The sequence below is a fragment of the Eptatretus burgeri genome, chromosome 4, assembly GCF_056783735.1.
Source record: "Eptatretus burgeri isolate ZD-2024b chromosome 4, Ebu_testis_v1, whole genome shotgun sequence".
NCBI classification, from domain to species: domain Eukaryota; kingdom Metazoa; phylum Chordata; class Myxini; order Myxiniformes; family Myxinidae; genus Eptatretus; species Eptatretus burgeri.
This window is the reverse complement of record NC_140964.1, coordinates 113096569-113113423: the sequence shown is the minus strand read 5'-3', so window position 1 is coordinate 113113423 and position 16855 is coordinate 113096569. Positions and strand designations below refer to the sequence as shown.

Sequence of the window (16855 nt, the reverse complement as noted above, 5' to 3'; positions counted from 1 at the left end):
CGCTGCGTTCCGCAGACCTATTCCCATTGCTGTTTCGGAAAGAAATGGACATTCATTTGTTTGTTGGATTCACATTGTGTCCTTGACCCGTCCCGTTAACCTCCCAGTGCATGTTGGACTCCGTCCGGTTAAACGTGCTGTGTGTGCTGTGTGTGACGACTCATAGACGCTAAAAAGACGCAAAATGCTTATTAACCTCCGCCATCGAAGATGGACGGAGGTTACTGTTTTCACCCCTTTCTGTTTGTTTGTTTGTTTGTGAACAATATTACGGAAAAACTCCTCGACGGATTTCGACGAAACTTTGTGGGGGGATTAGGTATGGTCCAAGGATCATCCCATTAGATTTTGGACTTGGTCCAAAATCCAATATGGCCGCTATGGCGGCCAATTTGAAAAAATATTTGAATTTTTTTTTTCTATTTCTACATGTTTTAAGTGATTTCCAACCCCCCCCCCCCCAAAAAAAAATTGTGAGAGAAAAAAAAATTTGCAAATTTTTTTTCAACAAAATTTCGATTTTTTTTTTCATTTCTACATGTTTTAAGTGATTTCCAACAAAAAACATGCCAAAATTATAATTGCAGCTGATTTTGGAACTTCAGGTGGATATACCCACGTAAAATCAATTTCTGTCTCAAGGAATCTAGTTATGACGAATTAATTGAGTATGTAAAAGTTAAAAGTAAAAGGGAAAGTTGCAAACTATAACTCTATGAGCACTGTTGACGTCAAATTGAATGAATAGGATATCAGGTTCACTTGAGTGACCCAGCAGTATTGGCAGCGGAGGTTTTGCACTCTTCTGAGTGCTCCCCCTCTAGTTTTATTCTTGGGTTGAGCATAAATAAGCCTTTTCTATGGGTTTTGAAGGTTTTTCCTTGTTTTTTTGAATCCTTGTTAAAAAGTAGTTATCGTTATCGGATTATCGTTAACTTCCGATAACTTTGTATTGTAATTACCGGATTATCGTTATCAGACTTAAAAATTGGGGTTATCGGATTATCGTTATCAAAGTTAACTTTTTGGTTATCGGTGCCCAACACTATGCCCAGGTTGGTTAAATGAGTGAATTTGGGTGAATGAGTGAGTTTCATAGGTGAGGTTAGGTGAATGAGTGAGTTTGATGAGGCTTTTAGGTTAATGAGTGAGTTTTATGGGTGAGGTTGTGTGAATGAGTGAGTTTGATGGGTGAGGTTGGGTTAATGAGTGAGTTTATATGTGATGTTGGGTGGACCGAGTAGTATCCCCACCATTGTCCATCACCCAAACCCCCCTCCCTCTACCTCATCGTCCATCACCCACAACCCACAACCCCCCCCCATCATCCATCAGCCACAACCACCCCCACAACCACCCCATCACCCACAAAAATCCTCCCCCCAGCACTACTCACAACCCACCTGCCCCCATCACCCACACAAAAAAGGTCCCCCCAATCACCCACAACCTCCTCCTCCCTGCATCATCCCCCCACCCCCACCCCACTCAGCAAACTCACTCATCCATCCATCCAACTCACTCATCCATCCAACCTCCTCCATCAAACTCACTCATTCTGCAAACCTCCTCCATTAAACTCACTCATCCAACCAATCTCACTCATCAAATTAACTCATCCAACCAACCTCATCTATCAAACTCGCTCATCCAACCAACCTCACTCATCAAACTCACTCATCCAACCAACCTCACTCATCAAACTCACTCATGTGAGTATATTAAGTGTTTAATATCAAATTTGTGACTTTTGTCTTTATTTTATCGGGCCGGTAGAAATTCTGCTGGGCCGATAACTTTTTCTAGTTACCGGCCCTTCTGGCCGGTGGATAAAAATGTTAATTTGCACTCCTGAATATACACTGATTACATTGCCTTTCATTAGTATATATATATATATATATATATATATATATATATATATATATATATATATATATATATATATATATATATATATATATATATATATTTTACACATTTACACAAACACTGATAACATTTGATACATTAGAGATTAGACACTGTTTAAAAAACGGAAAGAAAGAAAAGAGACCACATTCCATTTCGACCACAACAAGAAAAGGGATTTTAATCCCAGGTTTCAGTTCCAGCGGTTCTTCCATCATTGGCATGACATATTTGGCGGAGACAGCACAATGAACAGTTTTACATTGAAAGGATGCACGTGCAGCGTGTCGCAAAAGGTTGTTTTGCTCTGATCTGCAATTAACGTTTTCAATGTTCCACATTTGCTTGGCACTCCAAAGATTTATGCTGAAACAGATTTATGTCATTATGAGCTCGCAGAGAAAGCAAATTTTTCCTTATTACATATCGGGGAATTTAGTTCCAATGGGTAGTTATTGCGACAATAAATGCTTGGTGCATCCACATAATGAATCCGCGTGAATGCTTGGCCTTGGTCATCATAATGATACACTACACAGCAGGATTGTCTTTGCTTACAAGCTGTAAGGGTCATTACTGCGAGAGAGAAAACTCACATAGAAGGCACTTTACTGTTTTGTTGTATCTGTTATTGTGTACATATCGGGCAGAACATAACCTTCCTGTCCTTTATTTATTGTAAATTACAATTTTTAATGTATTTTCCACATTATGAAGGTACAGAATGGCTTTGTGAGTAAGAGGCTGATTGTAATATCATAATGGTGTGTAGTATGCTGTACACAGGCATTGTGTGTTGTAGCACCTGTTACACCCTATGATATGAGCGCTTATTTGATAGCGAGCTTGATGCTGCAAGCTACATGATATTACGTCGTTCACTATAACATTTTATTGTATGTGAGGTATTTCAAGGTGGACATGGACTTTTTACACTTGGAAAAAAAAAATCAAAGCACAGAGAAGTTCATCAAATATCACCTGTTTCTCAAGGTATCCATTTGCTGCATGAATACACATGTCCCAATGGCGTGGCAGCGCCTTGATGCCACCTGCTACGAAATCTTTTGGACGGGTACACATCCATTTCAGAACATATGTTTTTAATACTTCTTTTTTTCGTAAACCTGATGTCACCCGAGGATGTTCTTTGAGTGGTCCAAAGAAATGGAAACCACAAGGTGATAAGTCGACACTGTATGGGGTTGATTTATATCTTCCCAGCCAATCTCCACTACAGTTGTTGAGGCTGCTTTTGTGCATAGCTCTTCATAAAACCTTGTGGCCAGTAGTTTATGTATATTGACCGAGCAGGACATTATAGGCTGCTTTAGTGGGAGTTTCAAAATAAAATATCTAAGTTAAAAAGAGTGTTCGATATTACCTTACCTGTTTAATAAAAGGAGTAAATAAGTAAACTGCTTGCGAGGTCCATGTATTTTAATTTAAAAACCTTCCCACACTCTTATCAAACTGCTCCTCGAAACGTGTGAATATTAAACCAAGACTTTCCTATTTTGTTGCTGGCCATGTGTTGTTCGCCTGCTCTCATACGGAATGGTCCTCAGATTGGATATCTCGAGTAATCCGACTCCACATAACAATGCAGACCTGGCTACAGTCAGCAAAGATGCCTATTTTTCATTCAACAGATAGCAACTTTCACAAGTATGGAAAACCCTCAGTTTGCCACGTAAGGGCAAGCAGTACCTTGAAATCATCAAACTCCGAGGCAGCCTGCTGACCATCATCTGCATATAGTATGTCTCATTTCATTGCATAATGAGTCATTGTTGGACTGTTTATTGATGGATGTCCAAAAACCATCGATGCACAGTACTAGGAAGGTCCAAAATACCAGGAAAGCCCCAAAATAGTGTTTTTGTACCTTCACACTCCTTTGCAGAATTCAAGGAATTCAAAACCACGAAGGTCCCTAAACATTATTGCCTCAAGCTTTCTGCCTGATCAGGCTGGAAAAGATCATGGTTTTGGATGGAGGATGATCTGAGATGGTGGTGAACAGTGGTTTTGAAGACCTGAAGGGAAGAATGAGATTGAAGAGGATCTGGAAGTTGATTGCACAGGTGGGAAAACAAAGGAATGAACGAGTGGAGGTGAGCAGTGATCCTGGGTTTCTGAGAGTTTCACCAGAAGGGGGTTTATAGTGGGTTGCATGCTCCATGCAGAAACCTAGGGGTGGGGCGGGGGGGGGGGCAAAGTACACAGTCAGAGAAGAGGGTGCACTACAAAAGAGGTGGAAGAAGATAGAGAGAGACGACCGACCTGTCTGCGATGGGAAAGTGATTGACTCATAGACAGCTTCACCACGGGACATTCCATTGGTCTTGAAGGCCTTGGTTTCCATGGCCTGAGCAAGTTGTGGTCCGCACCAGCACAGAGGGAATAGCAGTACTCCAACAAGCTGTGAATAAGGACATGAAGGTGGATAGGAGTTCTCGTGTGCCAAGAAAGGACTTTGTAGGACTTTGTCTGAGTCGGCGACTGGCTTTGGTGGTCAAATTTGAAATGTGGTTTGCCAAAGAAAGATCATGGCTGATGGTGAGAGCCAGGAGTTTGAGTGACTGAACTTCCTCAAGATCAGAAATGTTAAGAAAGTAGATGAGAAGGTTCGCCATATGTCCCTTTCAGAGAGAGAGATAGTGAAAGTGTGAGATTTGTTCGGTTTGAAAGACATATTCCATACAAAGTATTTGACAAGCTTTTGATTTTGTCAAGGACTGAAGAGAGGGAAGAGGCAGCAGTGTGCTTGTCCGAAGGATGAGGGATGTCATGACAGAGGGTGGAGTCATCAGCAAATAAATAAAGAGGATTTTCTAGAGAGTCAGAGAGAACATTGATGAACAGGAATAGGACTGGGTCCAGAACATTGCCTTGGGGTACTCCAGCCTTAATGGAGAGAAGAGATGAAAGTATTCCGTTGTGTGTTACATGTTGGATATGAGAGGAGAGGAAGTCATTAAGCCATGTGTGGAGTTGGTCTTGAATGAGTTTGGACAGCAAGTTAGAATGCCAAACTGTATCAAAAGCATGGGGTACAGGTAGTGGACAAAAAAATTGGAAACACCAGGTAAATGAGAGACACCAAGTTTATCGAAAGGAATGGCTTCCACATCGGTGTGTTCCATGTGTTAATTAAGCAAATAACATCCAGCATTCTTCGGGTCATGTTTAAAGATGCTGCACATGTCTGGTTGCCTATAATTATGGCTAGCATGGCTGAAAGAGACCTCAGTGACTTTGAAAGAGGGGTGATTGTTGGAGCACGTTTGGCAAGAGCTTCAGTGACAAAGACAGCTCAACTTGCTGATGTTTCATGAGCAACGGTGTCTCAGGTGATGTCGGCATGGAACTCCGAGGGAAACACATTATCAACAAAGGTAAACAGGGAGCGGAAACGCATACTCCAGGATAGCGATATCTGCGCATTAATTAGAAATGCAAGGCACAGTAGGCGAGCAACTGCAGATCAATTGACTGTAAATTTCAATCTGGGGCACGAGCAGCCAGTTTCACAAAAAATGGTCCGTCAAGAACTCCACAGAGCAGGATACCATAGTCGGGTTTCACTGCACAAACCGCTCATCACATCTGGCAATGCACTTTTGTGAGTCCAGTCATCAAAGAGCACAGGCAATGGACTACCGAGCAGTGGAGAAATTTGATGTCGTCAGATGAATCATCCTTCACCATGTTCTCGACAATTGGACGAGTGCATGTGTGGTGCCAACCTAAAGAACTCTACAACCCTGAGTGTTTGGTTCCAACAGTGAAGGGTTCTGTTGGTTCTGTAATGTCATGGGGTGCATTTTCTTGGCATGGTTTGATTGCAGTCATTCCCTTGAAAGCAAGGTCAACATCAATCACTACGTAATGGGACTGAGTGATCATTTCTCCCCATGTTGCAGCATTTCTTTCCTGCTGGGAGTAGTGTCTTCCAAGATGACAATGCCCCCATCCACAGAGCACGTGGGTTCCCCCAATGGTTTGATGAGCATGGCACTGCTCTTATCCATATGCCGTGGCCTTCTCAGTCACCAGATCTGAACCAAATTGAGCATTTATGGAATAATCCTGAATGACACCTGAGACAGCATTTTCCATCTCCATCAAACAGGTGTGAGTTAATTGACTTTCTTGTGGAAGAATGGTGCTGCATCCCTCATGCAGAATTCCAGATGCTGATGGATTCTATGCCATGGTACATACAGGCCGTACTGGCCACATGTATTGGCTCAACGCCCTCTAAAGTGACTTTACTTTGGTGTTTCCATTTTTTTGTCCACTACCTGTATGTCCAGAGAGACTGTCTTGATCTTTTGTCTGACATGGATGGCCTCCATCCATTGTTGGGAGAGTATATGCAGCATATACAAGGTGGAGTGACCGAGTCTGAAACCAAATTGGTGATCTAAGATGAGGCCATTGGAGAAAAGGAAAACTTTCTTATCAACTGCAATAATGGATTCCATGACCTTGCTGATTAGTGGAAGTATGCTAATAGGTCTGTGGTTAAGCAGATCGATTTTTACACCTTTTTAATGTAAAGCAGTGATGTTGGCTGATTTCCAAGGAGATGGAAGATGATCTCAGGCAAATTTGATTGTGAAAATGGCAGAGAGAGGACGTGTAAGAGCAGCAGAGCAGGTTTTTAGGAAATGTGAGCTGATACTGTATGGTCCAGTTGCAGAATTGGAGATGAGGGTTGCTAGCAACTAAACCCCCTTCTCCAGGAGCAGTTGGATATGACAGGTTTGGGTGAGTACAAAGAGTGAGAATTTGGGGACACTCGATTTTGAAGCAAACACAGAATTGAGGTATTCAGCCTTCTGATATGTGGAGGCGGTTGTCTGTGGTGCCATTTGATGAGATGAAAGGGATGGAGGGGAAGAATTGAATTGGGAGGGAGCAGTCTACAAAAATTGATTGATTATTTCAGTGTTTCTCAACCGGGGTTCCCCAGAACCCAAGGGTTCCGCAAGAGGTCACTAGGGGTTCCGCGAGAAACAGTAATAAATAGGCTAATGTATTTTTGAGTAGTTTTTGTTTGATTTAATATTGGCAATTTTACTATACACGTATGGCATATTGTTGGAAACTCCTTGGTTATTATAATAGAGGCTTCAACCTCTTATATTATTTACAATTATAACAACCACGAAGCGCGATGGACGCCCGGAATAACGACTCATCATTGAACACTGCACACGGCCTGTACATGATGACGTCACCAATGATGACGTGGTCTGTCTCATTGCCAATAAATTTGACAAAAAGGGGGTCATTTTTTCCTTAAACCAGGTATCTGAAAAAATATATTATATTTACCATGTGAACTACGATAAAAATATAAAAGAGCTAGATATTAATAATGGTATATAATAATTTTTATGCAGGGGTTCCCTGAGACATGAAAACTATTTCAAGGGTTCCACAAGGGTAAAAAGGTTGAGAAACGCTGGATTAATTGATTAATTGTGTAATTAAAATAATAAATGATGATCGTAAAATAATTAATTTCTTAATCAATTCGCTAATAGCACAACCCAAACCACCAATGTATCATCCGATGTGTAACTTTTTGAAAATTAATTAATTCACTAATCGAAAAATTGAATAATTAATTGATGAATTGATTAATCAATACAACAAAAATACCCTTTATAGCCAAATAACTTGGTCACTGTTGTGTCCAAATATCAGCTTCCCAGCTCAAAAGGTGCCTGAGATTATAATTGCCCAGATGAGAAAGAAAATAAATAAGGAATTAACAAATCGATAATAATTAAGTAATTTATCAATTAATTGATTAATCAAAAAGTATAAAAATACCGTTTTTGCCAAAACATTTGTTCACTATTGTGCCCAAATTTCAGCTTCTTTACTCAAAGGATGGCTTGAAATATTGCTCGGACAAACAAGAAAAACAAGGAAGAAAACAAATGGAGCAATGATTGAAAATATATGCAACACGTGGGGACAAGAATCAACACAACATGTAACAGTCCAAAAACGAAATTGCAATGGGGGACTCAAAATAATTTTCCTGGTAAACTTAACTCTGGAACAACCAAGCAGGACTTTTGCTATGTGCTGGGAAGTGGAAAATGGGAAAAAGAATAACTATTGTTGAAAAATATTTAAATGACTCCTGGCTTATTCAAGTTTTTCTTGAATGAAGTGACAATGCTCCCCCACTCCCTCGAACCCATTTCAGTTGACATGAGACTCAGTGGATGATCAAACCGCATGTCACCTCATTGCTGCAGGCAGAGCCCTGATGATGACAACCGAGGCAGTCAGGAAGAACTGCATTATCATTCCTCCTGCAATTACGCAGGACCATAGCTGAAGCGAAAATAAATGGCTTTCCTTCATGTGTGCAATGACTTTTCATGTTGTCAGCAGACTTTCAGCCTTCTCGCCCATTTTTCTTTATTTTTTTTACAATACTGTCGTTCTGCTTTGGTTTGTCTCTCTCGGTTTGACTCCAGCTTTATGTTTCTCTACCGGTACCGCTGGAAGATTGATTATTGGAAAGAAATGTCCCATTGGCGCTTGGAATTGGATAGCATCGAAGACAGGGTGGGACTCACTGTCTCCACAAGGCTGGGTGGGGAAGCACGGTACATCAAAACCTTTCGACAAAGTTATTATTATGATTCATCATGCTTCTCTTTTCCACAAGCATTTCTTCTTCCTCTTCTAATTGGCAGTTTTCTCGAGTTTCTTGAAAGCTACAAAGTGCAATTATTTTATTTTGGTTTCACGTAGATCAATAACTTAATTTGTGCATTATCACCAAAATTCTATTTTAACACACATTCTTATAGTGAAACGAAACTTTCACCTTAGTGTGTTCCAAATCATAAAACGATGATTTTATTTTGCTTTGTTGTTGTAGGAATATTCATAATCTCACCTCCATTTGGACTATGCCTCTGTCACGACATACATTGTGATTTTTATGAATGAACCTTGCCTTTCATTGATGTCTGGATCTTCAGAGAGTTCATTGATGCAATTAAAATGAAAGTTACTTCCGTTGTACAATTCATTATTGTGCAGAGAGTAGCCAACAAATGCATCGTGGGTTCATTGGAATGTGAGTGTAGCAGACATCGTATGGGACGTTTTGTAAATCTTCAGACTTGCACGAGGCTTGGAAATCATCTTGTCACTCGTGCTCACAATTCCCAGCATTAAGCTGACATCTGAGAGTGTGATTGCCCTCGCAACCTGCAAACTGTTCAGTCACAGACCGAGGGGTGCATTGATCATGTCTGGTTGCCCATGTTACTCATTTGTGCAAAACACTATTGTTTGTGCATTGTTCAGTCCTGGCTTTCCACTGCAGCCATGCTCAGCTCACTGGCTTAGAGCATTGCTGTAATATCAATTCTCTTCCTTGTGCAGAGTGACCACACATTTGCAATGTTTGGCTTGCTTGGTGGCATAACGAGTAACTTGCGTATGTATTTAAAAGTGCTCCATTGTGTTTCATCAGAGCTTTATTGAATTACTATCAGAATTTCCACCTGGCATTGTAATTAATTTATTGATTGACTTTTGTGCAATCATCCCAGTGCTGACTGTACAGTGGAAAGTATTATATATACTAGCAGGGTATGCTTACACATTGTAAGCAACAATGAACCGTGCTTCCCTATTGTCTCGGTTTGCTGAATTGCATTTCTTATTTTTTTACATTTATTTATTTTCATTATTTCTTTTCATTTATTTATATTTTCATTTTCGGACGCATTCCGATAGTTTTGTGATTTTTCCCGGTGTATCGGCTCCAATATCCGTCGGCATGCAAAATTACCATGCTTCCACATTGTCTCGGGTTGCTCACCTGCATTTATTTTTTATTTTCTTTTTCATTTATTTATTTTCATTTATTTAAATATTCTTTTTTTTCATTTATTATTTAATTTATTTTTATTTTCATTTACGGATGCTTTCCGATGGTTCTGTGATTTTTCCTGGTGTATCAGCTTCGATGCCCGTCGGCACACAAAATTTCAGCTTTCTACGTCACTCGGAAGGTACCAAAGTTTTATGTCAGTCAGTCAGTGAGTCAGTTCGTACGTCAGTGTTGGAATGATATATATATATATATATATATATATATATATATATATATATATATATATATATATATATATATATATATATATATATATATATATATATATATATATATATATATATATATATATATATATATATATTTTAAAACACATAATTGGATGTTGAGCGAATGCTAATTAAGCTAGCAACTTTACAAATATGTTGATTCTTGTTAGCTGCTTAATTGGTCCAGACCTCCTGTGCAATGTGTTCACGTGAATGCAGTACTTGCACAGTGCTGTGGAGATTGGTTGGGAATGGTTCCTGCTTTGTGTACTGGATGACATTGGTGTGTCTCTCTCTCTCTCTCTCTCTCTCTCTCTCTCTCTCTCTCTCTCTCTCTCTCTCTCTCTCTCTCTCTCTCTCTCTCTCTCTCTCTCTCTCTCTCTCTCTCTCTCTCTCTCTCTCTCTCTCTCTCTCTCTCTCTCTCTCTCTCTCTCTCTCTCTCTCTCTCTCTCTCTCTCTCTCTCTCTCTCTCTCTCTCTCTCTCTCTCTCTCTCTCTCTCTCTCTCTCTCTCTCTCTCTCTCTCTCTCTCTCTCTCTCTCTCTCTCTCTCTCTCTCTCTCTCTCTCTCAATCTCTCTCAATCTCTCTCAATCTCTCTCAATCTCTCTCAATCTCTCTCAATCTCTCTCAATCTCTCTCAATCTCTCTCAATCTCTCTCAATCTCTCAATCTCTCAATCTCTCAATCTCTCAATCTCTCAATCTCTCAATCTCTCTCAATCTCTCAATCTCTCAATCTCTCAATCTCTCAATCTCTCAATCTCTCTCTCAATCTCTCAATCTCTCTCTCAATCTCTCTCTCAATCTCTCTCTCAATCTCTCTCTCAATCTCTCTCACAATCTCTCTCTCTCTCACAATCTCTCTCTCAATCTCAATCTCGCTGTCTCTCGCTGTCTCTCGCTGTCTCTCGCTGTCTCTTGCTGTCTCTCGCTGTCTCGTTTTCTCAGATGTTATCCAAACAAATTGTGCACAGATCCAGACTACTCTTTGCATTTTGAAAATGAAACCTTTCAATTAATATACATACAATCAAATTGCATAAATGTTTATTTACTCGCAAAACTAAAGATTTGCATAAAAACCATATGCATATGAAAAAAGATATGCATATGAAATAGAACCCAAGTCCTTCATGTTGTTCACACTGATTCATCTGTTTCGCTCCTTTCAATTGTGGTTTGAGAAGAATAACGACTCCTGAAAAGCACACCATCATCATTACAGCCTTTGCAAATTTTTGGTTCAATCTCTGGAAAGAGAGCAGAGAGAGAGGGGGAGAGACAAAGGAGGGGGAAGAATCAACTGTGCAATGGATGAATTTAACATGGAAGAAAGATGATGTGAATTGCAAAGGAAGTGAATGATGGAGACTGAAGTGTGAATAAGAGTAAAGAGTCAGGAATTAGGAATTAGGTAGAGATAGAAAGATGCCAAGAGTTAGTGTCATTGTTTGTGTCACGGGAAGGTGTAAGTGTCCCACGTGTGTTTAACTTGCATGGAGCAGTGCCATGGTCACCAGCATTCTTATGACACTTTAGTGTTAGCCCTGTAACCCTTTGAGGGACTGTACAACTTATGGGACGGGACATTTTGTCATGATGCTACCTGAAAAGGGTACCTTTTTGCGGTAGTGTTGAGCAGTCAGTGAAAACTATTTTATGCAGGCTCAAGAGTTACCAAACCATTCAACAGGAACACCTATTGTGTAATTCAAATGTAAAACATTCCTTGTGTTTGATTAGATTATAGGAAAATTAACAATTTTGTCACCCTGAAATATAAGGAAATTATTTTGGATCCTATAGACTGCCTTTACTCAAAGCAGACATGTCAGTAGATGTCGAAAAAAAGTGGGAAAATGGATAAACTACATCATCAAAAAATATGATCAATTATTGAACAAATAAGTCATGTAAAACAAATGTCCAATTTGAAGGCAAAAATGAGGAAATCTGACAATTGGAAAAGTCTGTCGAAAATGAAAGAAAATGAGTCCTTGGTCGCTGTCATTCGCACACTATTTGACACGATATGGATGATGATCGAACAATGCTTATTGATGTAACAATGTGTCTGCCATGTGACATACGGGTCTGAGTGCGTGGTATTGCTTCTCCTGTGTTTTGCAGGTATCAAGAAAAACGAGACAAAGTGCCCCGTAAATCATATCCACTGCTTGGGTTCTGAGAAGTGTCTGCACATGAGCAAGCTCTGTGATGCCAATTGGGATTGCTCTGATGGCTTTGATGAGGGACCACACTGCAGAGGTAAGGCTGGGACAATGAAAGGCTCCTGTTTTTCACGTGCAAAGTGAGTGAGGGTATAGTGAATGGAGTCCTCAATTATGTCATGATATAAACGGCAGAATTATCTGGCCTTCTCTTTTGCTTGGTACACTTTCTGTTCAGACTTTTCTTAAACCATGAATGCAAGCCTTTGCTTTGCTTTGGTGTGATGATTAAACAAGCCGGACATGTGTAGCATGTTTACAAGTTACAATGCATTATGGCCAATATAACACTCTGAAAAGACTATGAAATTGTAGTCAGTAATCACGTAACCACCTTTAGTTCAAAAACTGAAATTATTCCTTGTGTTTAAATAATAATTGACAATAACATCAAATTTTGAAGACCAAATGAACTGAAAAAACGGTGTTTAGGAGGTGAGTAAAATAGGGAGTCTTTTAAGGTGAGCTGAACTTGAGTTTTTGAGGTTAAATTAATTGAGAGAGGAAACTTTTACGATGAGATTAACTTGAAGAGGAGGTTTAAAGATGAAATGAATGTATAAGAATGACTACAAGATAAGATGATAAACTAGGAAGGATCATTTTAAGATTAAATCTCTTATATAATGCGAAGTGTGGTGTCTGTCCGTGCATTCGTCTATCTCTCATTTACCATGGACGCTTCCTGTGCTGCGTTTGAAAAGCTGCTGATTGGTTATTTTACATTTTAATTTCACCTTTCTGATTCTATATCGTCAGACACTTTATTGTCCCTCCCAGTAATCTTTAAAATCAACATGAACGTCTGGATTAAAGTAGATTTAAGACACATCTTCAAGGAGTAACACACAATTAGAAATAGCTCTATTTTGCCCTCTTTTCAGACAAATCCAACCTCCGCCGCCCGATGTTTCACCAACATTTCACGGTGGGCGGTATAAGTAGCTCAGAACTTTCCCTCTGAGCGATTGAGTTGCTCAAGTTTATCAATTTTATTATTGTTGTGTTTATTATGTTTGAGGAGAGTAAGGTTGGCCGAGATACTTTATGCTTTCCTCCCTTCCTTCCCCCCATCCCCCCCCACCCCAACCACCGTGTGTGTGTGTGTGTGTGTGTGTGTGTGTGTGTGTGTGTGTGTGTGTGTGTGTGTGTGTATACGTATCATATATATATATATATATATATATATATATATATGTTATATAATATCGTTTTGGACATGGCCTGGATAACTCCGAAAGGCCGATTTGTCCATAAAAAATATCCCTGGACAGCGTCGACAACATTCACCTTTGGTCCGATCTTCACGCCCAGTGTCGGTTTACACCGTACCAGCAAGATGATTGAAGTACATGTCAAATTGTGCCGGAGGTTGTGAAATGGATGTTAATTGACCAGACGAGCCAATGTTTTGTGCAACACCCTGTCGTCTATCAAAGGCCAATCAACCGCTTGGGTTAATTATCCTCAGAAGTGCGATCTCAGACCAAAACCTGAACAGGATAAGTCAAGACTAAATGCGAAATCTTTCAGTGTTTCTTACAAGCAGGGCAGAAATTGGAGGGAGAAAGGGCGGTTCGGATTCAAACAAGGAATTGGTGGGAAAACAGGAATAGGCGATGCAATGCAATATAAACATTTACAGGCACGTGTACATTTTCCCTTGTTCCCTACGTGACAAACCTGGCATCGGATGTCTTAAATCAATCACTTAGCACTCTAACCAAAGGCGCCAGACACCCAAATAAATGAAAGTGAGGGAAGAGCGGTGAGAAGTGGTAGCGGTGAGAAAGAAGTAGTGAGGGGTTGTCTACGTGCCCCAACACACCTTCCATAACCCAGCTGATTGTGGCCGCCCAATGGTTCAGTGGTTCCGGCTCACCTCCAGCACACTCTCTCCTGGGTTTTGCCCTCTGGTCCACTCACGTCCTGGTCATCTGGGGTGCCCAATGGTCTCTGGCTGAATGTGATGGACTGTACGGCTCGAGGGGGATAATGGCCGGTGATGCGAGGTGAGGTGGGCAACTTTGCTGTGACTGGGCAGTGTGGTACCAGATGGGCTGTTGCAAAGGTGTGCTGGCTTTTATGTGTGTCCTTGTGTGAGGTGAAAATGCTCTTATGAAGAACGAGTCGAAAAGTTAGTGAAGTAGAAAGAACGTCAGAAAGTGAAGGAGCCTGAAGTCTGGAAAGAAATTTCGAAACTGCTGAAGCGAAGGTCGGAAAGGAAAGTCAGAGAGAGGGTTGGAAAGAAAGCGTCTGAAGTGAGTTCAGAATGAGCAAGCGAGCAAGTGAAGAAGTTATTTGCGAATGAAGAAGTGCTTTATCTTCCATTTCCTTCCCAGCATCTCTTCCTTCCCCCTTCCCCCCTTCCCCACAACCCCCCTGTTTCATCTCGCGGCTTGGAGGCCCCATTGGTGCAGGGCTCACGATGGTGGTCGGAGCCTCCCTGTTGGTGATGGGCTGGTTCCCATCCCTCTGGCAAGCAATGGAGTCTGATTGGCAAAGTGGGGCCTTTGTGGGGATTTTTCCGGGAAAGGGCGAGGGGCGAGAACTTGGCACTTTGCTGTCACTTTGGATGGATAGCTTCCTTTTGGGGTAGGTTGACCATGAAGTTCCTCCTCACCCTCCTCTCAAGCCAATTGCCCCAACTTTTCCGCGTAAGTGAAGGACCCGGGGATGGTGTTATATGTGTGCATGTGTGTTGCTGGTGGGAAATGGTTTGAGTCTAGAATGTATAAAGGAAAGAAACATGGACTGAAGCTAACTTGCATTCGCAATGCATATGTATCCACATGAATACGGTATATCTTCATTACTAAACATAATTATGAGGCACAACTAGTGTTGATCTATGTGGATGCACTTTGTCCTTCCCGCGAGCTCACAAATATATATATATATATATATATATATATATATATATATATATATATATATATATATATATATATATATATATATATATATATATATATATATATGCATACACATAAATATGTGGCTGCCAATGACCGTACAGAGTTCCACTTCTTTCATCCAAAAACAAGAACCTGCGGTTGCAGTGGGCTCAGGAACGAAAACACTGGTCACTGCAGGATTGGAAAAACATTGCCTGGTCTAATGAATCCTGGTTCCTTGCTGTTTCATGCTGATGGGAGGACGAGGGTGGAGAGAAAACCACATGAGTACATGTATCCATCATGGTGTGTGTAAACATTGCAGGCTGGTGGTGGTGGTGTGATGGTGTGGGGAGTGTTTTCATGGGACACATTGTGCCCGTTGTTTAAGGTGGAGCAACGTTTGAATGCCACAGGATATCTGAACATCATTGCGAATCAGGTGCATCCTTTCGTGGCAGCAGCGTATCCATCTGCGAATGGATTTCTTCAGCAGGATCATGCCCCATGCCACAAGGCTAGGATTGTCCAGGAATGGTTCCACAAACATGACAGTGAATTCAGCTTCCTGCAGTGGCCTGCCCATTCACCGGATCTCAATCCAATTGAGCATCTGTGGGATGAGATGGAACGAGCTATTCGGAGTAGAGATCCACTACCAGTGAACTGGACAGAACTGTGGGAAGCATTGGAGTCAACATGGGCCAACATCCCTGTGGAACACTTTCGACACCTTGTAGAGTTCATGTCCCGAGGAATTGAGGCTGTTCTGAGGGCAAAAGGAGGTGCAACTCAATATTAGGAAGGTGTTCCTAACTAATGTTTTGTACACCGAGTGTACATATCAACTCCTCCCATGCTCTTCTAGCCGATGAAAGCTGCATAAAGCAACCATGAAAAGTTACACAAGATATCGTCCTCAAGCATTTTATTCAGTACACTGAACCTTTTTCATTTGAAATGGCCCGCAATGTGGTCAGTCAGAGAGCTCTCTGATGCCGACATTCAAGGTACTGAACAGAGATCCAGGACCAAGGAGGTTGCATGCATAGGGGGGGCATCTTACCCGATCATTCTTGCCCCACCTTACTCTCCATCCTTGGTAATAAATGTCATTTGAAAAAAGTCTTGTTTCATGAAACCTGAATCCATAGCTTCTGCACCAGATTGTAATGGTTCAAGTGACCGCTCTGAGTCTGGTAGGTTGGTGGTTCGAACCCCTACCTGAGTCGAACCAAAGATGTCAAAAAATGGCATGTGCTGCTTCCTCGCTTGATGCTTAGCATTTAAAAGGATAGAGCATGGACAAACAACCTAGATGTTGGCAATACGAGCACAGGCTTTGAATGGGCTGATGGCCTGGTCCTGCATTGAAGTTCCTTGTAAGGAAACATATATTATATAAGTTTTATTCACTTGGAGTAAGAAGTGTTTGGGAGGAGGTGTTTTGACGTCATGTGACTCATCGGTTGTGGGGGGGGAATGCGGTTGAAATTGTGATGGTTAGCTTTGATTTTCATGCAATTTATCAGAAGTATTTTATGATTAATCGGCTCAAAAACCAGTGACATGAACACGTTTGTTTCCGTTTATATGTGCAATAGTTTACAAAGTGAATTTCCTCTTCGGGAAAAGAGAAACATTCCAAGTGAACA

The 16855-nt window shown here is 40.9% G+C and overlaps 1 protein-coding gene across 8 annotated transcripts in view; it reads left to right on the top strand.

Annotated features, from left to right (window-relative positions):
- The window catches only part of LRP1 (LDL receptor related protein 1), a 583330-nt gene that overhangs the window by 246605 nt on the left and 319870 nt on the right, over positions 1 to 16855 (top strand). For all 8 annotated transcript variants that reach the window (XM_085879746.1, XM_085879744.1, XM_085879750.1 and 5 more), the window contains one exon: positions 12203 to 12340. In XM_085879746.1, the coding sequence (XP_085735872.1) occupies positions 12203 to 12340 (138 nt within the window). The remainder of the gene's footprint in view (positions 1 to 12202; positions 12341 to 16855) is intronic.